The sequence below is a fragment of the Gordionus sp. m RMFG-2023 genome, chromosome 4 (genome assembly GCF_954871325.1).
Source record: "Gordionus sp. m RMFG-2023 chromosome 4, tfGorSpeb1-WG-v2, whole genome shotgun sequence".
NCBI classification, from domain to species: domain Eukaryota; kingdom Metazoa; phylum Nematomorpha; class Gordioida; order Chordodea; family Parachordodidae; genus Gordionus; species Gordionus sp. m RMFG-2023.
In genome coordinates this window covers 8,291,699-8,317,821 of record NC_088778.1, presented here as the reverse complement: position 1 = coordinate 8,317,821, position 26,123 = coordinate 8,291,699, and the positions used below count along the sequence as shown (strand labels likewise).

The 26,123-nt window shown below is 28.0% G+C and overlaps 1 protein-coding gene across 1 annotated transcript in view; it reads right to left on the bottom strand.

The window, feature by feature from the left end:
- Positions 1–261: 261 nt before the first annotated feature.
- Positions 262–26,123, bottom strand: part of LOC135928589 (mediator of RNA polymerase II transcription subunit 17-like) — a 36,178-nt gene continuing 10,316 nt past the window's right edge. The window contains exons 11-16 of the mRNA XM_065465045.1: positions 24,974–25,163; positions 6,463–6,600; positions 5,163–5,277; positions 3,837–3,991; positions 608–699; positions 262–519 (exon numbers count right to left, since the gene is read on the bottom strand). Coding sequence (XP_065321117.1) covers positions 359–519; positions 608–699; positions 3,837–3,991; positions 5,163–5,277; positions 6,463–6,600; positions 24,974–25,163 — 851 coding nt within the window. The 3' untranslated portion in view covers positions 262–358. The remainder of the gene's footprint in view (positions 520–607; positions 700–3,836; positions 3,992–5,162; positions 5,278–6,462; positions 6,601–24,973; positions 25,164–26,123) is intronic.

The window sequence follows — 26,123 nt, the reverse complement described above, 5'->3', positions numbered from 1 at the left end:
CAATATATATTTTTTTCAATAATTTTCTGACCGGATCTCCTAAAGCATTAACTTTTTACTTACAAAGAAATATTATACTAAGGTAAAAAAATTATGCTATATGATATTTTTCAATTTAACTCTGTAACTTCTCTATATGAAATATAAGTTTTAATTTTTTTCAAAAAAAATCACTAATTTTGCCAACCCTAATTCTTTTTCAACAACATAATTCAAGAAATAAAATACTCATCATAAGTCATTTTAAAAGCCACGAAAAAAAAAATTTAATTATTATATTAATAAATATAAAATTAAGGTAAAAATATTATCCATGATTAATGGTAGGATTTTTTTTCAAAATATTCACGAGGGATCATCATATATATTTCAGAATCGCCATTATGTATTCAACTTTCCCCAAGAATGTGGGAGTGGGAAGGGCCTGTAAATCAACTATTTTGAAATGAGAATCTGCTTCGCATCTTTTATCATCCTCATCATCGTCTTCATCGGCAAAGATACCATTCCCAATATTCTCTAAATATCGGAAATTTTAAGAGTTGAATTATATTAAATAAATCAATAAACGACAAATAAATGAATGAATATTTATTTAAAAAATAACTTTTGTCGGATATGGGTTGAAAATCGGGAGAATCACCCAAGCTCATGCAAACCAAAGGGCCGCTTTCGGGTCCGTATTGAATGTGAAGCGAACTTGAGAAATTGGAGGAGTAGAAAAAGGCACGTGTGAAAATTCATACATGTCCAAAAATAGAAAAAATTTAAAATAAGATATTTTTTTAGGAAAAAGTCGAAAAAGGAGATTTTATTCACAAGGCTTATTAACTACTATGAACCAGCTTAATGCATTAAATATTTATTTTCGTTGACCTTTTTAATTTTTAAGTAATTATGACAATTAAAACATGATTATTTCTAGCGTCAATACTAATTAAACACGTCTTTAACAAACAAAAGCTAATATGGATCAAAATTTTGAAAAACAATTATTATTAAAATTAGGTTTTAAGAAAACGGTTAGAAAATATTTTTTTATATATTTATTTTACAAATATTATATTTTTATAAATCTTTTTTTAAACGTAATATCTGGAGAAAAAATAGTCATATCTACTATAAAATTTTTGAAGGTAATGAACGAAAATAATATAACGACGTTACATTTTTAAAGTAAGGTCTACAACACTGTTATATCCTTATAAAATTGTTATTTTATAAAATAGGTATTCTACATATACTTAATTACATTTCCGGGAATATAAAAATCCTTTTTTATTTAAAAAAACGAGTTAAATATTTTAAAGTTAGCACTAGTGTTGCGTAATCGGCTAATTTTAGCCGACTATAAAACGGCTTAGCCGAGATTTTAGGTGAATAAATCGGCTAAGCCTAATTAAGCTAAGCCTAAAAATCGGCTAAGCCTAATTAGGCTAAAATAAATTAGTCAAAAATTCTGCATCGATGCCTAGCTAGCATTAATTATTATTTATTTATTTTAGTAAAATATTTTATTTTATTTATATTTAATGTAAATATTTTATTATTATCAACAAATAAACATGATATGATTTAATATTTTTTATTTATATTATTTTATTTTGAAATGAAAATAAATTTATTTATTTGATGTTTTTTTAATAAAAAAAATAATATGCAGCTATTGTAAAAATGTAATATTCTATTTTAATATAATTTATTAGTGATTTTCACAATCTTCTTTGTAAATACATCTTTTATTGAGGAATTATATTGTAAATTTTATTAGATAAAAAAACAATCTTTTAGGTGAAATCTTTTATAATATTTTTTTTATCAATTTTGTAAAATTCAATTTTTTTATTAAATGATATATTAAACTTTTTTGATGTTATTTTATATGATCTTTTTAAGGATAATATTTTAATGTGATAATTGTCATAATCGTTATTTTAAAGTTTTTTGACGAATATATGTTAAAATAAGTATTGATACATATTTAAAATAAAATTTAGTGAAGATGTACCATAGAAAAGTGACAATTGTCATAATCGTTATTTTTAAAGTTTTTTTATTTTTTTTTTGACGAAAATAGATTAAAATAAGTATTGATAACATGTTTAAATAAAAATTTAGTGAAGATGTACCATAGAAAAGTGATAATTGTCATAATCGTTATTTTTAAAGTTTTTTGGCGAAAATAGTTTAAAATAAGTATTGATAACATGTTTAAATAAAAATTTAGTGAAGATGGACCATAGAAAAGTGACAATTGTCATAATCGTTATTATTAAAGTTTTTTTAATTTTTTTGAGAAAAATATGTTTAAATAAGTATTGATAATATGTTTAAATTAAATTTAGTGACGATGTACCGTAGAAATGTGACAATTGTCATAATCGTTATTTTTAAAGTTTTTTGACGTAAATAGGCTAAAATAAGTATTGATAATATGTTTAAATAAAATTTAGTGAAGATGTACCGTAGAAAATTGACGATTGTCATAATCGTTATTTTTATAAAGGCTTTTGATTTTTTTTGACGAAAATAGATTAAAATGAGTATTGATAAAAATAAAACAACATTAAAAAAATCCAGAACGGGCTGGCCCTGAATATATAGGGTACGAACTAAAATCCTGGCCAGGCCTAATTTTTTTTTAAAAAAAAAAGCCGGAACGAAATTTTTATATTTTAAAAATTAGGGTCATGCAAATAACACCTCTACTGCTATCTCATAAATTAATTATTTACAAAACCACATTTTAAAATTCATAAACAACACTTAATATGAATAAAAATCACCTATAAAAATATTTAATAAAAAAAATTTATTAAAATTTACATCAAATTTTATGAAAAAATAGAAAAAAAATGTCGAGTTAATAATTGATTATTTATCAATCAAATTATCTTTAGCTTAAAAAAAATAAATATTTATATTTTAATTTCTTAACCTATAAAATTAATTATAGCACTAATTTCATTTGCTTCAAAAAACTTAAAAATAACGATTATGACAATTGTCACTTATCTAGAGTACATCTTCACTAAATTTTTATTTAAACATGTTATCAATACTTATTTTAAAATTTTTCGTCAATAAAATTCAAAAAACTTTAAAAATAACGATTATGACAATTGTCACTTTTCTACGGTGCATCTTCACTAAATTTTATTTAAACATGTTATCAATACTTATTTTAGCCTATTTACGTCAAAAAAATTCAAAAAACTTTAAAAACTATGATTATGACAATTGTCACTCATCTATGGAAGATCTTCACTAAATTTTATTTAAACATGTTATCAATACTTATTTTAAGATATTTTCGTCAAAAAAATTCAAAAAACTTTAAAAACTACGATTATGACAATTGTCACTTTTCTACGGTACATCTTAACTAAATTTTATTTAAACATGTTATCAATACTTATTTTAACATATTTTCGTCAAAAAAATTCCAAAAACTTTAAAAATAACGATTATGACAAATGTCACTTATCTATGGTACATCTTCACTAAATTTTATTTAAACATGTTATCATTACTTATTTTAACCTATTTACGCAAAAAAAATTCAAAAAACTTTAAAAACTACGATTATGACTAGCCTTATTAGGCTTAGGCGTAGTTTTTAGCCGATTACGCAACACTTGTTAGCACAATCAATTGTTAGGCATACTTTTTAATTTGAAATTTTATGTCGACATTGTATTCCGGTAATTTTAAACAATTTGGCCAATAATTGTTAACCTAATTTTAAATTTTTAATACACTGACGAATACAAGGATTGACTGATATATTTGCCTGCCACATTGCCGACAACATTAACATATATAAAAAAAAGAACCAATTTTCGTTGGGAGATCTGAGGGTGATAGTGGATTTATTGCCGTAAGATTCCGTATTATGATCGCAAGAACCGCTAAAGGTATCGTTAGCGATTGTTTGCCAGTTCATAAGTTTCGAAAGCGACTGAACAGCGTTTATTTGATGTTGAGATACCTTTTTTTAACATAATGTAAAACGTATAAATAAAGTTTTAAAAGGTATAATCTAATATGCTTTGTTCTGAGATCTGCAAACGTGTCTTCTAAACGAGCCTTAAAATCAATTTTTTGAAATATCGGGCCGGGTCAACCAATTTTTTTTACATCCTGGCCAAGTAGAAAGCAATTTCTTAGTCCCTAGTATATTCATGCCCCCCCCCGATAAAAAAAATGAATATGAAATAATGGGTTATATAACACTTAAATAGTATATTATAACATTTTTTTTCTTTAAAAAATCAAAAAAAACAGGATTAGGTAGTTTATCCCCTCCCCCCTACATATTTTACAGAAAAAAAAATCGTGCCAAAAAGTACTAACCACAATTAATAAAATAATTTTTATTTTGAAAAAAAAACAAGACGCCTGGCTATAGAAATTATAATTACTCCTTGAAAGCCGAACTGATAGTTATTGTGAAAAGAAGAAAAAAAAATTCTCTCAGTCTATTTGACCATAAATTAGAGGATGAAACGTAAATTGTGTTGTTAGATGGATTGCCATTTATATAATTATTTTTTTGAAAAAATGTGAAATTTAATTAATCTTTTAATTTCTAATTTTACGAACATAAACATATTATTTTATTCATTTTTATTCTAATTTTGTATTTTGTTCTAACTTCGAGTGTAAGCAACTTGGACTAAATTACACGTTTCTTATTTGAATATAATGTTATTTGCACTTGCAGTTTGATTAACATAATTTTTATTATTTTTTTAAAGTTTAGATAGACATTTTAGGTATATTCTTGATTTTGTCACATTCGCTATCAGACTTGGAGATATTTTCTCGGTCTGATTGGGAACCTGGTTAAATTTTTAAAATCAATTAATTTTCCTAATTCTTTTTAATTAAAATTATTTATAAAAATAAGGCCAATTTTTTTATTTTAAAAAAAAATTATTTTTTCGCACTTCGAGATAGGTAATATTTTTTTGAAAAAAAAGGATAGGATCGGATCTTTGAACAAATCTCTGATCCGTCGGTGTAACTAAAAATTTAAATTTTTTCTCGGCTAGGGTCAGACCTGACATTTTTTTTTACCAGGTGTACGCTTTAATAAAAGTCTATAACCTAAACAGCTTTAAAAAAAGAAAGTAAAGAAATTAAAGCAAAAAATAAACTTGAATGGCCAACGTTCTATATAAATCTTTGGATTCGTGAGTCAGCCACAGAACTCTTCCGTCCCGCATGACCACTTTTATTCTCTCCGCGTCTATTTGGATGTACAAGGAAGTTCTTTTGAGAAAAAAAAGTTTTTAAATTTTTGGTATATTTTTATAAAGCTATCTCCTAAACCTAGTTTAAAAATTCGCTAAAATAAAAAAACTTTTACAAAATTCTAATCACCTCTCGTAGGTCAAAATTTTGAAATAATTTTTTAAGACATGTTTTTGTTTTTATATTTTTTTTTATCCGTTTAAGTTTCGAAAGTTTACGAATTATATTTTTAATATTTTAGGACACCGCCTAATGTACCGAATTTAGTATACAATATATAGCTGGAAAAAAAGGAAGTAGATTGATCTTACAAATATTCTCCCCATAAATTAATTTAGAACAGCAAGAAGGGAACGTTCCGGAAGATGGAATTATGAAACAAAAACTAACTTCTGGAAAGTTTTTACAGATAAGAAGCTTGTAATTAATTTATTGGTAAAATCCTGATAAAAATGTACAAAAGACTTGAGGCAATGTTCCGATCAAAAAAAAGATCAATCAGGAAGGTAAAGTATCACGAAGAGTCTCACAATTAAAGGAAAGGTTAATTATTCTTATTGCCAATGGCGGTACCGAACGAATCGATATTTTACAATTTTTGCATTGATAGGCACTACAAAATGTGTATTTTTTTAATATAAATTAACGGAATCAAGTGGTCAAATCCGATCTACTATATATCATCCCTCTCAAAGACGGAACCACCTAACTGGCTTCAGAAAAAACATGATCCTAGATGGATTCGAACTCACAACTATCGGATTGGCAAGCGACGCGCTTATCGACTAGGCCGTACACGCTTTTCAAAAATTACGATTTTTTTAAAATATATATTGTAACCAAATTTGGCAGTCTCTATTATAAACCAAAAGAAAAATCCTAATTTTTGTATATTTTATTTGTCATTTAAATAATCCTGAATCAGTCATTTTAAAAAAAATTTTTATAGCTTTTTGTGATTTCTCTTTATTTTATGTCATTTTTAATCTATTTTTGCAATATTTTATTTTTCCTCTCATTTTTTATAATTATTTTTTTTGCCATTTTAAAAATAATTTTTTTATTTCCCCTTGTCATCTTTCCTCAATTCTCTATTTTTCTATATCTTTCCTTTTATTTTAACCATAATATAAAAAAAATGTTTTAATGCCACTTCTTTAATAAAACGTATAAGAAATATGAAAACTTAAATGATATAAGAACCTGCAAATAGCTTCGTAACTTTTGCTGACTATATTGACGATAAAGGCCGAATGGTATGGGTCGCTGTTAGAGCACATATGAATAATGAATAAGGGATCAGGATTGGTCTTGGTATATTCGTTCAAAATGCGCATCGTTCTATTCAAGTTAAAAAATAGGTATATACATATATATATTTTGCTTGACAAATCGTAACAATGATCCCATCAAACCTTCCCAGACACCGAGGTCAGGCTTCTAAACTTATATTCCTAAAAAAATGAAACCGCAAAATATCTTAGGATTAAAGTAGTAAGGCATTGAAGGGAGTGGGGAGGGGGTATTAAGTAATGGCTCTGATTTGTGCCCTCTAAATTCTCTAAAAAAACTTTCGCTTCCTATGTCCCCTATACCTTCTGCGATGGAAGCAGAATACCCCCCTGAAAAGTACCCCCACCTTGACACCGATATTGCATCAATCTTTAATATATAATATAAATAAAATATAAAAAATATATACTTTAAAAATATTATTTTTTAATAAATTTAGACAAATTAGGGGAAGAGAAAGCGAAAGAATTTATAATTTCATCATATATAATTGCTTAAATAATTTTTTTTTCCATTGATAAAATTGTTAAATTATTAAGAAATGGATTTTTCATGGTACTACGAATTCTTGTTTTAATTAATTTAATTTTACTCATGACCCTCTCGGCAGTACATGAGGTGGTATGAATGGTTAATAAATATTTAAATAAAATTGTTAAATTAGGGAAAGCAGAAGTAGACGATAAGGTAAAATAAACGAATAATTTTTCCAGTCTGAATCAAAAAGTCTCAGAATTAACATCATGAGAAGAAGAAGCTAAATAATGTATTAGTAAAAATATTTTAATTAAATAAATTTTAAATTCTCAGAATCTGACAAATCTTTATTTAACCTCTAGCTCACGTGTAATAATCAGGGTTGGCATGTCGGTCAATTGACCGGTCAAATACTCTAAAATATTAATGGCGAATAAATATTTTGATATAATTAAGTAGTATGCATTAAAAGCATGTTTATCAATCTTATTATTTTTTTATTAAAATATAAATATGTAATTTTTCTAAATATAGTAATATTTTAGTTATTTTTTTGCCTAATCATTGCCGTTTCTCGCCTTCTTTATTTTTTTCAATTCATTTTTCTTAAAAAAAATAAAAATACCCGATTTATTATAATCATAATATAATTTTTTCATTCTTATTTTTTAATAAATTTAAATTTTATTTAATATTTAGCCGAGTATAAATTATATTAATTCTCATTTGTTTTACTTACACTTGCTATATTTGGTTTTTAAAATTAATTTTCATTTTAATTGTTCTGGTCAGATTTACGGAATATTATTCAATTCTGGTAAAAAGTTTATTATATTATATTTATAATATTAAGAAATTATTGGAATAATTGGTCGATAATTATAAAATAGTTAAGATTGATTAACTTTACAATAATCAAAATCATTTTTTGTTAAATTTTAATATATTAGGGATTATGGTCAAACCAAAGCATCATGTTTGGAAACATTTTCAAGAAGTACGCGATGGTAAATCAGTTAAAGCGGTGTGCAAGTTTTGCAAGATGTCCTATATCACCCACGTTGATAGAATGGTCAAACATTTATTAAGCAGCTGTACTATGTGCCCTGTTATAATTAAGGAAAAATTTTATTCAAATTCCAAAATATCAACCTCTACAAAAAATATCACAAATGTAATTTGTAATACTTCTAAGTCTAACTCTAATAGAGAATTGGGTGAAATTAGTGAGAATGATTATCAAATGAACAATATTTTGTCTTGTGACTCAGGAGAATTTGATTCCCTTATTTCTAATCAATCTACAAGCAAGGCGATTAAATATAAATCTCAATCTTGTATAACCGTTTTCATAGATAGAATTAATCCCAAAGAAAAAAATGAGCTGGATCAATTGTTTGCAAAGGCTTTATATGCGAGCAATTTACCTTTCCACATCACTGAAAATCCCTACATCCAAGAATTTTTTAAAAAAATACATCCTATTTACACATTACCCAGGAGAAGGCAGCTGGCTGGATATCTTCTAGACAAAGCGTCAGGTGATATGGAGGTGAGAGTTGCAGATATAATAGATAAAGCTTTTTACTTATCAATTGTATCAGATGGCTGGAGCAACATTAGATACGAGAGTATTATTAATTTTATGGTGATGACGCCTGTTCCAGTGTTCTACAAATTTCTAAATACTGAGGAAAATAGCCATACGGCAGATTATATTGCCCAGGAATTTAAAAATGTAATTCATGAATTGAATCCGGTAAAAGTATATTCTTTAGTTACTGATAATGCCGCTAACATGAAAGCAGCCTGGAGAATTCTAAAATCTGAATTTATTTATAATCATATACAATGTTATGGTTGTGCAGCGCATACATTGCAGTTATTCTTTCACGATTTTGAACGATTGGACGCCTTCAGTGACCATATTTCAATAATTAAAAAAATTGTTAAATTTTTCAAGAATAAACACATACCAGCTGCAGTATTTTCCCGTAATAAGAATCTTCATGGCATACCATCTACATTAAGTACAATTAGCCAAACAAGATGGGCATCGTCAATAAAATGTATGGAGCAAATTCAAATATGCAAGAAAGCTCTAAAAGCATCAGTTGTTGAAGAAGCTGTTTGTGATAATTGTCCCATAGAAATTGCCAATAATATATTAAACGAAGAATTTTGGACGAAAAATTTAAAATTTTTAGCTATACTCCAACCTTTAGCTACCTCATTGTTGAAAGTGCAAGGGGATAAATGTACTTTGGCCCAAGTAAAAAACGAGATGCTTAATTTGGAAAAACACATAATACAATCATGCCATGATTCTATATTTTCTCCATCTCAAGAAAAAAAAATTAAGGTTATGTTTGAAAAGAGAAAAACTGATATAAATACATGTGCTCACAATGCTGCTTATTTATTGGACCCCCAATATCAAGGGGAGCATCTTACTAATACTGAATTTGATGCATGTAATATAATACAAGAATTGGGTATTTTACTTTGAGTAATATAGTAAATTTCAGAAGCAAAAGCGGTATATTTAATAGCCATAATATGTGGAAAGTTGTAACTTCCATAAGAAACAATCAAATTTCGGCCTCAAGTTGGTGGAATGCATTTTGCCCACCTTGCCCATTAAGAGAAGTCGCTAATATTTTACTAACATTTCCTAGTTAGACTTCTTCTTCTGAAAGAAATTGGTCGGTTTGGGGCAATATTCACACGAAAAACAGAAATAGATTAAAGGCTTCTACAGCAGGAAAATTAGTAAGAGTGTATCATAATTTAAGATTGATTAAAAATATTAAAGAAAATAATGATATTGAATATGAATCGGAACAAGACTCTGCCACACTATAGAATGAATTAAAAAATATTATGATATTTATTATTATACATAGATTTATTATAATATTATATAAATGCAAAATAAAGTTAATATTGGTGTAAAAAACATTTATTTGAATTTGACCATATTTGACCGGTCAAATATCGGTCAATTGACCGAATTGTATTTGACCGGTCAAATGCACAACCCTGGTAATAATTACATCCCCCGTTTTAGCCATCTTATAAATATTTCGAAACTTAAACATTTCTTCAAAAATTTAAATTGAATTAAAATGAGATATCCTCGATATCATCTTTAACAAATGACTTTTCCGCAATTCCTTTTGATGTAAAAAATGATGTTTGATTAAAAAATTTTCTCGATTCATCATTAACTTTCATTAAACTGCATAATAATCAAATCAAGTGCAGCATAAAACATACTTGTTTTAAAGCTAAAATAAAATATTATATTTAATGATGAAAGTATACATTAGTGTTGTTAAATGGCTGAGCCAAGCCGGCTTAGCCGAAAACTCAGCCAGTTTCTGAGCCAAAAATTCGGCTCAGGCTCAAGCCGGCTCATTGAGCCGGCTGGCTCAAGCCGATAGCTCAAGCCGATAGCTCAAGCCGATAGCTCAAGCCGATGGCTCAAGCCGATAGCTCAAGCCGATGGCTCAAGCCGATAGCTCAAGCCGATAGCTCTAGCCGATGGCTCAAGCCGATAGCTCTAGCCGATGGCTCAAGCCGATAGCTATAGCCGATGGCTCAAACCGATTCAAGACTAATCCGGCTAGCCGTTTAACAACGCTAACAAATAAATAAATTTCGAATCAAGGGTCGGCTTGAGCTAAGTCATGAGCTCACTCGAGCTAAATTTGACTCAAAAGGCCGGCTTAAGTCAATTTTAGACTCGAAAACTAGATGAGTTTTCAGCCGTTTACCAATATTAATCTTAAATAAATTTCGGCTTGAGCCAAAATGAAGATCATAATAACAATTAAAAAAGGTCTACGACACTTATTTCATCGGTATAGCAAACTTTTGTTTTTTTTCTACCGAAGTATAAAATATGATATTGCACGAAGTATATTAAAGATCTGCAAGAGTAGGCCCGGCCAGTACCTGGTCCGAACGGGCTTCGGGCTTATATTTTAAAAAAAATCAGATTCGGGCTGGGACAGGCATAATATTTTTTTAAAAATTCGGGCCTGGTGGTGCTCAGTCAGGCCTGATAAATTTTTTTATCTAAATTTATCAATTTTATGTGATTTTGTTTCTAGAAGGAACAAAGGTTTGGACATCTATTAGCGAAATCATGAGGCTTAGCAAATATTTTTCCGGCTAAAATATTGAGTTTTTTATAAATCGGCTCAAAACGAGCCGTTTAACAACATTTTTTTTCTCTGAATTAATAATTTTTTTTTATAAGGTGTAGATGTTAATATTTCTGAATTCTTTTTTTTAGATATTTTATCCGATGAAATATTGAATAATTTTGGAATAGGTATTATAGATGAAGGATTGAATACTTTATTATAATTTTTTGAGCATGATGGTAACATATGATAGGGTTCATCAATATCATCTGGAACATTTTCGTTCAATAATATAGATAAATCACTATCATTATTTTGAGTCACTGTAAGATTTTGAGTCACTGTAATATTTTCATCATTATTTTCAAATTCAATATTTGAGCTAGCATTTGAATTATTACAGCAGATATAATCTTGTTCTGTAAATATATTTGGGTTTAAAGGAAATATGCCACATGCTAAGAACCCATTTAATATATTATTTGGTGTCACTGCCCTTGGTATTTCATTTTTTAACACTCCTGGAATATCATAAATCTGAAATTGTTGCCCCACATGATTTCTCATCCATGTGTCAATAGCTCCATTATAAAACTTTTTCAATGGCCCATAAACTGCTTTGTCTAATGGTTGGAGTTTATGCGAGCAATGTGGTGGAAGTGTTAGAATAACAATCCCATTGGAGCGACAATAGTTTATAACGGAAATTGAACAATGAGAGCTATGGTTATCTAAGATTAATAAGACATTTTTCTCATTGGATGCACTGGAATATTTTTTAAAGTGTTCCAAAAAAGATAAAAATTCCTCCTCTTGCATGCAACCCGATGTGTTTCCCACACCCTTAGATTTAATAGGCCCCATCACGAATAAAGTGATCTTTGTATCGTTTTCTTGGAAAAATAAAAAATGGTGGAATGCTATGGCCTATAGCATTGATGGCTAAACATATTGTAACTAACGTTCCTCTTTCTCCTGACGTTATAGAGCCGACTTGTTTGGCACCCTTCTGTGCTATAATTTTTGCAGGAGTTTGAACGGTGGTGAAACCACTTTCATCTGCATTCCATATATTATGTGGTTCAAAGTTATAAGAATTATATAGCTTAATTAAATTTTCAAAAAATTTATTGACATTTGTGGATTGAAGCCATATGCTCTTGCTAGACTAGTAGCTTCAGGGGTACGAATCGAAAGTTGGGAATGTCGTTTTCTAAACCCCATAAACCAGTTCTCTCCAGCCATACCATTAGTTGTCCAGCTTTCTGGGAAAGATTTGCCATATTCTTTAGCAAGCTGATATGCAAATCCTCTTATCTTGTTTATTTATAAAATAAAACTATTTCATTTTAATAATTAACAATACCAGTTCCATAGAGTTAAAATGATATATAATTAATTAAATAAATTGAATTAATTTCATAATTTTAATAATGCTCAATTGGTAACTTTAATATTAAATATCAATATTTATTTGATTATAATAAATGAATGAATGAAAAATTTAATGTGAATAATTTATATTTTAACCGTTTTACCCATAACAGCTTTACCCCTAGGTGACATATATTATATATATCGTTATTCTATATTTATAATAAATTAGGCCAAGCTGGTAAATTTTTTATTAAATAATTTCGGGTTCGTGCCAGGTCGGCCAAATTTTATTAAAAAAAATTAGGGCTAGGCCGGGTTTCAAAAATAAGGCCGGATGCAGATCACTAAACTATATTCTAATTCCTGATGATATTAAATGTTAATTTAGACAAAACTCATTCACAAGTTTAATCATACATAAGTATTCATTTAAAAAAATTTTATATTTATTTTAAAAAAAATAAATAACATAAAAAAATAATATACCACCCGATACGAGATTGGCAGCATCCGGAAATTTTAAATCATTAATTTTATTTGTTTGAATTGAAATAAAGTTATATTTTTTTATTTATTATAATATAATAATATTAAATTTTTTATAATTATTATTTAATATTATTATAAAATAAAATCCATGCTTTTTTAGTTTATGTAAAAAAAAGTAAATAAATTCATTTATTTTTTAAAAAAAGTAGGAGATATGGATTATTCATCATTTGACGATTCCTCACTTACAGGGATAGAGGTAAGGTCAATTATATAATATATGCTTATTTTTTAGTTTTTCTTTAAAAGTAGTTAGAGTTACATAATTTTGTTAAAATTTGTAATCTTAAACGAGATACATAGTCTTTGGTTAATTAAAATAATTTTGATTTCATTAAGAGAAGATTAAGAGAAGTATATTTGAATCTGCATATTATTTATTAAATCATAGCAATTCAATTTAATTTAGGTTTATGGCAATATGCTAATTGGCTCAGCATCCGATTAGTGAATTTAATTTTTTGTTAAATTTTGCGCTAGATTAAAAGTTTAATTTTTCCTTGTTCAATGGTTTCTTTATTTTAATGATGTCTCATTTATTTCTATTTAATTCCTAATAATATAATTAATTTTTATTATTTTTGGTTAATTTGTAAAACTAATTTGTTCAGAAAAGTCCGACCCAATATATAAATATTTTTTCCGCCCAGCCCGATTTTATATAAATTGAAAATTTTTTTATTGGAAAAAATTTTTTAAATGAAAAATATTAGTGCTTTGTTTCTTGAAATATTTTTAAAATATAGATCTTAATTTAACACAACTTAATGATAATAAGCCAAGCTCGGCCCATTTTTTTTAAAATATATCCTATCCGGAATGAGTTTTTTAATTTATTTCGAAAAGTCCGACCCGAAATATAAATAATCTTTCCGCCCAGCCGGAATGAGTTTTTTAATTTATTTCGAAAAGTCCGACCCGAAATATAAATAATCTTTCCGCCCAACCCGATTTTATATAAATTGAAAATTTACGTGGAAAAAATTTATTAAATGAAAAATTATTAGTGCTTGTGTTTCTTGATATATTTTGAAAATATAGATCTTGATTTGACACAACTTAATGATAATAGACCAGTAGCTCGGCCCATTTTTTTAAAATAGTATTCCTATCCGGAATGAGTTTTTTAATTTATTTCGAAAAGTCCGACCCGAAATATAAATAATCTTTCCGACCAGCCCGATTTTATATAAATTGAAAATTTTTTTATTGGAAAAAATTTTTTAAATTAAAAATATTAGTGTTGTTTCTTGAAATATTTTTATATAGATCTTAATTTGAAAATGACAAATATCCCGCCAATGCATACCTTTAAGATATATTCCTTACAGTAATTTATTTAAATAGTATAAAAACTTGAAATTTATATTTATATCTATTTTTTTTAATATATAGACGCAGCCTATGTCCAGTCCAATCATGGAAATTCAAGAAGAAGGATATAAAACTTCTAGATCAGAGAACAGCGTCATTATCAAAAATAATTTTAAAGATACTCCTAAGAAGTCCAGACGTAAATGTAAATTTTGTGATAAGTTCTACCTGTCTACTACAGCTTCCAGTAATTTAAAAAACCACCTAAAAAGATGTCATCCCAATATATTACAAAATGTTAGTCTACAATTGAGTGATTCTAGTTCTACATCATTAATTGGAGTTAGAAAACTTTCAGCTAATGAAAATCTTAATCTAAATAAATTAATTTTAAAGTATCACATTGATCAAAATGTACCTATTAATGGATTCGATAGTGAATCATTTAAAGATATATTTAAATATATCAATAAATATTCAAAGATTTGGTGTCGACAGACCGCATCCAAATATTTATCGAACATATATACAATAGCTAAAAATGAAATGATTTCTAAGCTTAATAATGTTAACAGCCAAATTTCTATAACCACAGATATGTGGACTGGAATAAATTCCACTTCATATATGGCTCTTACGATCCATTATATAGATAATGAATGGATATCCAAAAATTATTTACTAGATTTTATCGAGGTACCTTACCCCCACACGGGTGAGGATATTTTCTCAGTTATAATTGAATCTCTTAAAAAATTTCAAATTCCTAAAAAAATATCATCAATAACCCATGATAATGCCTCAAATATTTTATCAGCATCTGAATATATCAAAAAATATTATTTAAAAAATTATAATAAAGATTTTTACATCAATCGATGCTTAGCACATACTATAAATATAATAGTCAAAGAAGGATTAGATTCATATTCTTCCCTCCTCCAAAATATAGATATTTTAGTTAAAAAATTGCACAGAAGTCCCAAACTCATGCAGGAGTACATGAGGACTTTTCTTGGTCAACGTTTCTACAGCACCAGAAAAAACTCTTTCACTAGGCACTGACGTAGATTGATGCGAAAAAAAATCTTTGGCCATCATCGATAATTTTGGATATCTGTGGATGTTAGAACTCCACTAATCCAAAACATTTATTGTTGATTTAGCAACCGGTTCTCCAATATAATCGTCAATTTCTTCTTTTGACGGCTCTGGATAATCATAAGCTTGCCTTAAAACGAATTATAAAAATATATGATTAAATATAATAAATTGCTATATTTACTTTCTGAGGTCGTTAAATATGGATACCGACATCAAATTCGCTGGATTTTCTTCGTCGTTATATTCATAAACATTGTATGTGCCGGGCAGATATTTGTTATATAAAATTTTAAATTTATCAAAATACTCAATTTTATTGATGTAAGTTGGTTTATATTTTTTTTTAATCCTTGGGTCAAGGAAAGAGCATACATAATTTTCAAATGTATTCATATAATCTGAATAAATTTTACATTTATTCTTCATTTTTACAGCTGCCTCTTTTATCCCATCACTTGCATTAGATGCGATGGTTCGCTCAAGTGATGTCATTATTGTATTAATATACAATAATGATAAACCTACAGTAGTATAGGTTTCCGAACTTACTTCACAAGTAATCTTGTAAAATGGAAATAAAAAACTTTCTAATTCTTTTAAAAATTTACATTCTTCATTATTTAAATGAAAATCTTCCAAGAATTTTGTGCCAAACTCTATGACAGCATCTATATTCTATAAATATTAAAAATTATTAAAAAGTAAAATATTTAATATTAATACCTTATTGATTGATTTAATCATTAAATATCTACTGTTCCATCTGGTGGCCACATCATTTGGGATTTTTGTGCCACCACTAATCCTCATGTACTCCTGCATGAGTTTGGGACTTCTGTGCAATTTTTTAACTAAAATATCTATATTTTGGAGGAGGGAAGAATATGAATCTAATCCTTCTTTGACTATTATATTTATAGTATGTGCTAAGCATCGATTGGTGTAAAAATCTTTATTATAATTTTTTAAATAATATTTTTTGATATATTCAGATGCTGATAAAATATTTGAGGCATTATCATGGGTTATTGATGATATTTTTTTAGGAATTTGAAATTTTTTAAGAGATTCAATTATAACTGAGAAAATATCCTCACCCGTGTGGGGGTGAGGTACCTCGATAAAATCTAGTAAATAATTTTTGGATATCCATTCATTATCTATATAATGGATCGTAAGAGCCATATATGAAGTGGAATTTATTCCAGTCCACATATCTGTGGTTATAGAAATTTGGCTGTTAACATTATTAAGCTTAGAAATCATTTCATTTTTAGCTATTGTATATATGTTCGATAAATATTTGGATGCGGTCTGTCGACACCAAATCTTTGAATATTTATTGATATATTTAAATATATCTTTAAATGATTCACTATCGAATCCATTAATAGGTACATTTTGATCAATGTGATACTTTAAAATTAATTTATTTAGATTAAGATTTTCATTAGCTGAAAGTTTTCTAACTCCAATTAATGATGTAGAACTAGAATCACTCAATTGTAGACTAACATTTTGTAATATATTGGGATGACATCTTTTTAGGTGGTTTTTTAAATTACTGGAAGCTGTAGTAGACAGGTAGAACTTATCACAAAATTTACATTTACGTCTGGACTTCTTAGGAGTATCTTTAAAATTATTTTTGATAATGACGCTGTTCTCTGATCTAGAAGTTTTATATCCTTCTTCTTGAATTTCCATGATTGGACTGGACATAGGCTGCGTCTATATATTAAAAAAAATAGATATAAATATAAATTTCAAGTTTTTATACTATTTAAATAAATTACTGTAAGGAATATATCTTAAAGGTATGCATTGGCGGGATATTTGTCATTTTCAAATTAAGATCTATATAAAAATATTTCAAGAAACAACACTAATATTTTTAATTTAAAAAATTTAAAAAATTTTTTCCAATAAAAAAATTTTCAATTTATATAAAATCTACGGCGGAAGGATTATTTATATTCTGGTCAATTTTTCGAAATAAATTAAAAACTCATTCCGGATAGGATATTTTAAAAAAAATGGGCCGAGCTTGGCTTATTATCATTAAGTTGTGTCAAATTAAGATCTATATTTTAAAAATATATCAAGAAACAAAGCACTAATATTTTTCTTTAATAAAAATTTTTTCCAATAAAAAAATTTTCAATTTATATAAAATCGGGCTGGGCGGAAAGATTATTTATATTTCGGGTCGGACTTTTCGAAATAAATTAAAAAACTCATTCCGGATAGGATATATTTTAAAAAAAATGGGCCGAGCTTGGCTTATTATCATTAAGTTGTGTTAAATTAAGATCTATATTTTAAAAATATTTCAAGAAACAAAGCACTAATATTTTTCATTTAAAAAATTTTTTCCAATAAAAAAATTTTCAATTTATATAAAATCGGGCTGGGCGGAAAGATTATTTATATTTCGGGTCGGACTTTTCGAAATAAATTAAAAAACTCATTCCGGATAGGATATATTTTAAAAAAAATGGGCCGAGCTTGGCTTATTATCATTAAGTTGTGTTAAATTAAGATCTATATTTTAAAAATATTTCAAGAAACAAAGCACTAATATTTTTCATTTAAAAAATTTTTTCCAATAAAAAAATTTTCAATTTATATAAAATCGGGCTGGGCGGAAAAAATATTTATATATTGGGTCGGACTTTTCTGAACAAATTAGTTTTACAAATTAACCAAAAATAATAAAAATTAATTATATTATTAGGAATTAAATAGAAATAAATGAGACATCATTAAAATAAAGAAACCATTGAACAAGGAAAAATTAAACTTTTAATCTAGCGCAAAATTTAACAAAAAATTAAATTCACTAATCGGATGCTGAGCCAATTAGCATATTGCCATAAACCTAAATTAAATTGAATTGCTATGATTTAATAAATAATATGCAGATTCAAATATACTTCTCTTAATGAAATCAAAATTATTTTAATTAACCAAAGACTATGTATCTCGTTTAAGATTACAAATTTTAACAAAATTATGTAACTCTAACTACTTTTAAAGAAAAACTAAAAAATAAGCATATATTATATAATTGACCTTACCTCTATCCCTGTAAGTGAGGAATCGTCAAATGATGAATAATCCATATCTCCTACTTTTTTTAAAAAATAAATGAATTTATTTACTTTTTTTTACATAAACTAAAAAAGCATGGATTTTATTTTATAATAATATTAAATAATAATTATAAAAAATTTAATATTATTATATTATAATAAATAAAAAAATATAACTTTATTTCAATTCAAACAAATAAAATTAATGATTTAAAATTTCCGGATGCTGCCAATCTCGTATCGGGTGGTATATTATTTTTTTATGTTATTTATTTTTTTTAAAATAAATATAAAATTTTTTTAAATGAATACTTATGTATGATTAAACTTGTGAATGAGTTTTGTCTAAATTAACATTTAATATCATCAGGAATTAGAATATAGTTTAGTGATCTGCATCCGGCCTTATTTTTGAAACCCGGCCTAGCCCTAATTTTTTTTAATAAAATTTGGCCGACCTGGCACGAACCCGAAATTATTTAATAAAAAATTTACCAGCTTGGCCTAATTTATTATAAATATAGTGTTGTTAAACGGCTCGTTTTGAGCCGATTTATAAAAAACTCAATATTTTAGCCGGAAAAATATTTGCTAAGCCTCATGATTTCGCTAATAGTCCAAACCTTTGTTCTTTCTAGAAACAAAATCACATAAAATTGATAAATTTAGATAAAAAAATTTATCAGGCCTGACTGAGCACCACCAGGCCCGAATTTTTAAAAAAATATTATGCCTGTCCCAGCCCGAATCTGATTTTTTTTAAAATATAAGCCCGAAGCCCGTTCGGACCAGGTACTGGCCGGGCCTACTCTTGCAGATCTTTAATATACTTCGTGCAATATCATATTTTATACTTCGGTAGAAAAAAAACAAAAGTTTGCTATACCGATGAAATAAGTGTCGTAGACCTTTTTTAATTGTTATTATGATCTTCATTTTGGCTCAAGCCGAAATTTATTTAAGATTAATATTGGTAAACGGCTGAAAACTCATCTAGTTTTCGAGTCTAAAATTGACTTAAGCCGGCCTTTTGAGTCAAATTTAGCTCGAGTGAGCTCATGACTTAGCTCAAGCCGACCCTTGATTCGAAATTTATTTATTTGTTAGCGTTGTTAAACGGCTAGCCGGATTAGTCTTGAATCGGTTTGAGCCATCGGCTATAGCTATCGGCTTGAGCTATCGGCTTGAGCCATCGGCTAGAGTTATCGGCTTGAGCCATCGGCTAGAGCTATCGGCTTGAGCCATCGGCTTGAGCTATCGGCTTGAGCTATCGGCTTGAGCCATCGGCTTGAGCTATCGGCTTGAGCCATCGGCTTGAGCTATCGGCTTGAGCCATCGTCTTGAGCTATCGGCTTGAGCCATCGGCCTGAGCTATCGGCTTGAGCTATCGGCTTGAGCCATCGGCTTGAGCTATCGGCTTGAGCCATCGGCTAGAGTTATCGGCTTGAGCCATCGGCTAGAGCTATCGGCTTGAGCCATCGGCTTGAGCTATCGGCTTGAGCTATCGGCTTGAGCTATCGGCTTGAGCTATCGGCTTGAGCCATCGGCTAGAGCCAGCCGGCTCAATGAGCCGGCTTGAGCCTGAGCCGAATTTTTGGCTCAGAAACTGGCTGAGTTTTCGGCTAAGCCGGCTTGGCTCAGCCATTTAACAACACTAGTGCACTGAAGGATCTTTCCATCGATATATGTGACCAAAGATCAGTTAGAACTACTCGCTAGAGGGATATTTTGGATAAATGTAAAAATATTTTGATGGGAAGGCAATTTTAGGCTATACATTAATTTGTAATATCTATCGAATTAGAGTTAAACAACAAATAAAAGCATTTCAGCTTAAAATTAAAGTCGGGCCTACTAGAGTCAACTCCTGAGGTGACTAATGTCAACTCCTGAGCCAGCATATCAAATCTGTTTGAGCCTTAACCAATTTTTACAACTTTAGGGCAAGAATTAAATCAACATAAATTATCCTCATTTTTCGATGATATATGAATTATAAATATCTAAAAATCGATAAATTCCTATAATAAATTTTTCCCGGTCTTAGAAGGTAATTATTTCGAATTCCATATCAATTATTTAATTAATATGAAATTTAATTACTCTCCTCTAATTTTTAATATAAGTATACAATTTTTTAAAAAAGACTGTTATTGAAATATTCGTCCTCTATGCATAAAATTGATCAAAACATTAACAATAAATTATTATAAGTTGATTTGGGTTGGTGCTCAGGTCAGTGCTTGGGTCGGTGCTCGGGTCTATGGATTTGGTCGACCAATTTGTTTGCTTTGGTTTTGGTTCATTTTTTCGACCAAAAACCCAACCAAAAATAATGCTAATTCGACCCAACCTAGCAATTTAACTACACGAATATTTACAATATATATTTTTACCCATTTGCGTCAAAAAAATCAAATATCTTTAAAAATAACGATTATGACAACAATTGTCACTTTTATATGTACATCTTCACTGAAATTTTAATTTAACTTGTTTACAATATATATTTTTACCTATTTACTTTAAAAAAGTTCAAAAATAACGATTATGACAATTGTCACTTTTCTTACATCTTCACTGAAATTTTAATTTAACTTGTTTACAATATATATTTTTAGCTATTTATTTGTAAAAAATTCAAAACAGTTCAAAAATAAAGTTTTGGACAATTATCACTTTTCCATAGTACACTTTCACTGAAATATTAATTTACATGTTTACAAAACATATTTTTACCTATTTACTTTAAAAAAACTCAAAAAAGTTCAAAAATAACGATTATGATTTGTCACTTTTCCATAGTACACTTTCACTGAAATATTAATTTAACATGTTTACAAAACATATTTTTACCCATTTACTTTAAAAAAACTTAAAAAAGTTTAAAAATAACGATTATGACAATTGTCACCTTTCTATGGTACATCTTCACTGAAATTTTATTTTAACATCTTTATAATATATATTTTTACCTATTTACTTTAAAAAAAGTTCAAAAATAACGATTATGACAATTGTCACTTTTCCATAGTACACTTTCACTGAAATATTAATTTAACATGTTTAGGTTTACAAAACATATTTTTACCTATTTACTTTAAAAAAACACAAAAAAGTTCAAAAATAACGATTATGACAATTTTCACTTTTCTATAATAAACTTTCACTGAAATATTAATTTAACATGTTTACAAAACATATTTTTACCCATTTACTTTAAAAAAACTTAAAAAAGTTTAAAAATAACGATTATGACAATTGTCACCTTTCTATGGTACATCTTCACTGAAATTTTATTTTAACATCTTTATAATATATATTTTTACCTATTTACTTTAAAAAAACTCAAAAAAGTTCAAAAATAACGATTATGACAATTGTCACTTTTCTATAATACAACTTTCACTGAAATATTAATTTAACATGTTTACAAAATATATTTTTACCCATTTACTTTAAAAAAATTCAAAAAAGTTCAAAAATAACGATTATGACAACAATTGTCACTGTTCTATGAGTTACATCTTCACTGAAATTTTATTTTAACATCTTTACAATATATATTTTTACCTATTTACTTTAAAAAAATTCAAAAAAGTTCAAAAATAACGATTATGACAATTGTCACTTTTCTATGGTACATCTTCACTGAAATTTTAATTTATCTTATTTACAATATATATTTTTACCTATTTACTTTAAAAAAATTCAAAAAAGTTCAAAAATAACGATTATGACAACAATTGTCACTTTTATAAGTTACATCTTCATTGAATTTATAATTTAACCTCTTTACAATATAAATATGTCAAAAGGTTTCAAAAATGTATAAAAAACGAATATGACAATTGTCACATTAAAATATTTTCCTTTAAAAATACATATAAAATAACATAAAAAAGTTTAATATAAATATTTTTAAAAATTATTTAACCACCTCTTTAAATATACAAAAAAATAGATAGTTTTACAAAGATGATTAAAAAAAACATAAAAGATTTCACCTCAAAGATTGTTTATTTATAAGAAAATTCTCCAAAATATTTATCAAATGAAAATTTAAAATTCTTATTATTTTTGAACTTCATAAAAAATTTTTGCTTAAAAATTTGGGCGCGTGAAAATCACTAATAAATTGTAACAAAAAAAAATAATATTACAATACAACAATAGCAGCATATTGTTTATTAAAAATACATCAAATCAATGAACTATTTTCATAATATATAAATTAGTTTAAAAAAAATAAATATATATTATATTGTTTTTTAACATTAAATAAATAAATTTTGGCTTAAAATAAGACTCGAGCCAACTCTTGAGCCGGCTTGAGCCAACTCCTGAGCCGGCTTGAGCCAACTCCTGAGCCGGCTTGAGCCAACTCCTAAGCCGGCTTGAGCCAACTCTTGAGCCGGCTTGAGCCAACTCCTAAGCCAGCTTGAGCCAACTCCTGAGCCGGCTTGAGCCAACTCCTGAGCCGGCTTGAGCCAACTCCTGAGCCGGCTTGAGCCAACTCTTGAGCCGGCTTGAGCCAACTCCTGAGCCGGCTTGAGCCAACTTCTGAGCCGGCTTGAGCCTAAGCCAATTTTTCGGCTCCGGCCTCGAGGTCGGAGCCGTAAAAACTCGGCTTTTTAACAACACTAGTATACATACCTCTCCTTTTTGGATTGTAATGTTTGAGGTCTAGAATTTTCAAAATGAAAAGGTAAATTTATCTTCTTCATAAAATCTTGTGCCTTTGAAAAAAGATCCAATAATAAATATTCTTAAAAACTACTATTTCAAAGCTTTTCTTTATATCGTTAAAATTAAGCCCTCCAAGTCTTTTTCTAATGTGGTCTGCCCATCTCTTATATTATGCCATGTGCAATTATTAATTAAGCATTTATATTTTTTTGGTTAATATTTTTAGAAATATTTTGAAATTGAAAAAATAATTTTATGACAAGAAATCTCGAATAACAACCTAATTTGCTAAACATCGACCAAAATTTTTTAAAATGTAATAAGACCTCCCATTTATTCTTTAATTAAATATGTATTAAAGGAATAACGTGGTCGAGTCCGATATCATAAACCAAAAATCACTTGGTTATGGATGGGTGTAGTAAAACATAAAAGCATTTTTAAAAATTTTAAGTACCCCCCCCCCCACTCATGGAAGTAGTTGCTTTGGACCTCCCTCCTCCGTTGTAGAGGCCATTGCTAGGGAAGAAGGGGAAGGGAAAAATCAACTTAATTAGAATTAATATTTTTTGGAAGGAAGTAAAGCATGGAAAGTCACAAATTATAGATTTACCTGAAGATCAGGGTACTGAAGATAATTTGTCCTCCGATCATCATCTTATGATCGATTAGCAGGCTCCAACGGGTAATTATTGAATTAATCCCATCATGCCTTGCATATCTGCCTTGACTATATAATATACAATTAAGACCATATAGCTCTTTATGTGGTCGAACAATATCGCATCCAATTTGGCGGCCTATGACAACTCTCACTTGTTCATGTAATAGGTTACCTAGGTTACGATTTAATAATACTTTTTGCAACCATTCTTAACCATTTTATCAAAATAATAGTTGAATATATTCCAAACAGATTATTTAATTTCTCAATTGCCTTCTTTCCAAAAAATATTAATTTGAATCCAGTTGATATTGCCAAAACAAAAAAATATACTATAAATTAACTAATTATATTTCTATAACAATCTTTATCTTTTATATGTATGCGGAATTTTAAGTTTTAAAAAAAATATAGGAAGCAAAAAAGCCATTGCATCAGAACCTAAAGAATTTGTTTTTTAAAACAAAATATACTAATTGAATCATTATGCTCACGCAACAACGGAAGACCCCATGGTATCAGCCTATAATACCTTAGTTTTCCAGTTTAAATGCCTCAGCAATTAGTTCGGTCAGAAATCTTGAAAATAAATAAATATTCAGACATCGCTAACGTAATTTTAATCTGCTTGTAACCAATGGTGTCTTTGGTGAGGGATTCCTATGTTTATCACACTTTTAATAAGTGGCGATCGTAATGAAGCCGTCTATGCAATTACAATGACTATTCATCGAATAAATTTGCTATTCATATATAATAAGTCGGTCTGACATTCCGTTTTTATATTTTAAATTATCATACTAAAAGTGTTTTTTTAAACTTTAGGAAAGAAAAAAAAATAATAAAGTAAAGCTACCAATTCAGAATACTTCAGATAGTATAAAATGGTGGCCCACAACTCAATGTCAGGGCGTGGTTGAGGGTTTTATTTTAGATTTTTTATTTTACTCCCTTAAAATTCCTATAAAATTTTAATCAAAGTGAAGGAAAAATATTACTGATCCCTCAAGTGAATGTGTCTGGCCAAATCCAACAATGGTTTGAGCAATTTAGTTTTCATAAGCTTCCCATGGGCTACAACTTTCCTGAGCTTGAGCCATTTGACCTCGCTGGCGAATAGAGGTTCCATGGATTCGAATTTCGCCTTTTCGGCGAGGAGTTCTTCTTCGAAACACTTCAGGGATTTGCCTAATGATTATAAACGATAATTATTTTGCTTGTTAACGGATGGAGTAATATGAAAATCTTTGGGCTAATTAGCAACAAGCAATTTTACTTTTCTTAAATTAACTTGTCCATTTTGAGAATCAAATATTAAGTTGTGAAAATTAGTATAAAAAATAATCGTGATTTTAAACTTATATTTCAACACTATTTAACATAAAATTTTTATATAATATAATAAAAAAGAATTAAAAACTTTAACAATTTGGGGAAAATGTACTATGATCTTTAAAACAAATATGTATATTATTATCTTCATATTGGATTTGTTTTTTTGTCTTTTGTATACTTTACTATTGATTTATTTGAAGGCATCTTACAAATATCTGCACATTGTCAGCAAATCTATCAAAAATGCCTTACGTGCGTGCCTTACACCCTAGTCTAATAATAATTTAAATTTTTGCTGAAGTTTCTAATGGTTATTTTCGATATAATTTTCTAGGATACAAGCAGGATCCCCAATTTATAGCGATTTAGAATAGAAAACTGTCATTATATTTTATTTTCTCCTATAAAAATATTAGATAGCATCACAAATCATCCATTAGTACAAAAATAAATGTTGGTTTAACTTCGACCAGGGTTAGAACCAGGTTGGGGGCCGTTTTCTTCTTCTGAAACTAACCTATGTACCTGCGTGCTACCTATATTAGATATATTTTTAGCCGTTTAAGGCTATCGAGTGTCGAAAGTATCACCTTGGTCTCGGGGCTATAGCAACTCAAATTTGGAAAAAATTAATATGAATTAAAATGCCTTAAAGTTAAATGATTTTCTCCGGCACATGCCAATGAACTAATCATTCATCCGTTGATATATATTTAAGAGTCTTATTTCATTTTAATTTTAAAAAATTGGAATTGCTATTGCGAATTTGATGCAAAAATAATTATAGCAGGCGATCTAAGTATTTTATTAAAT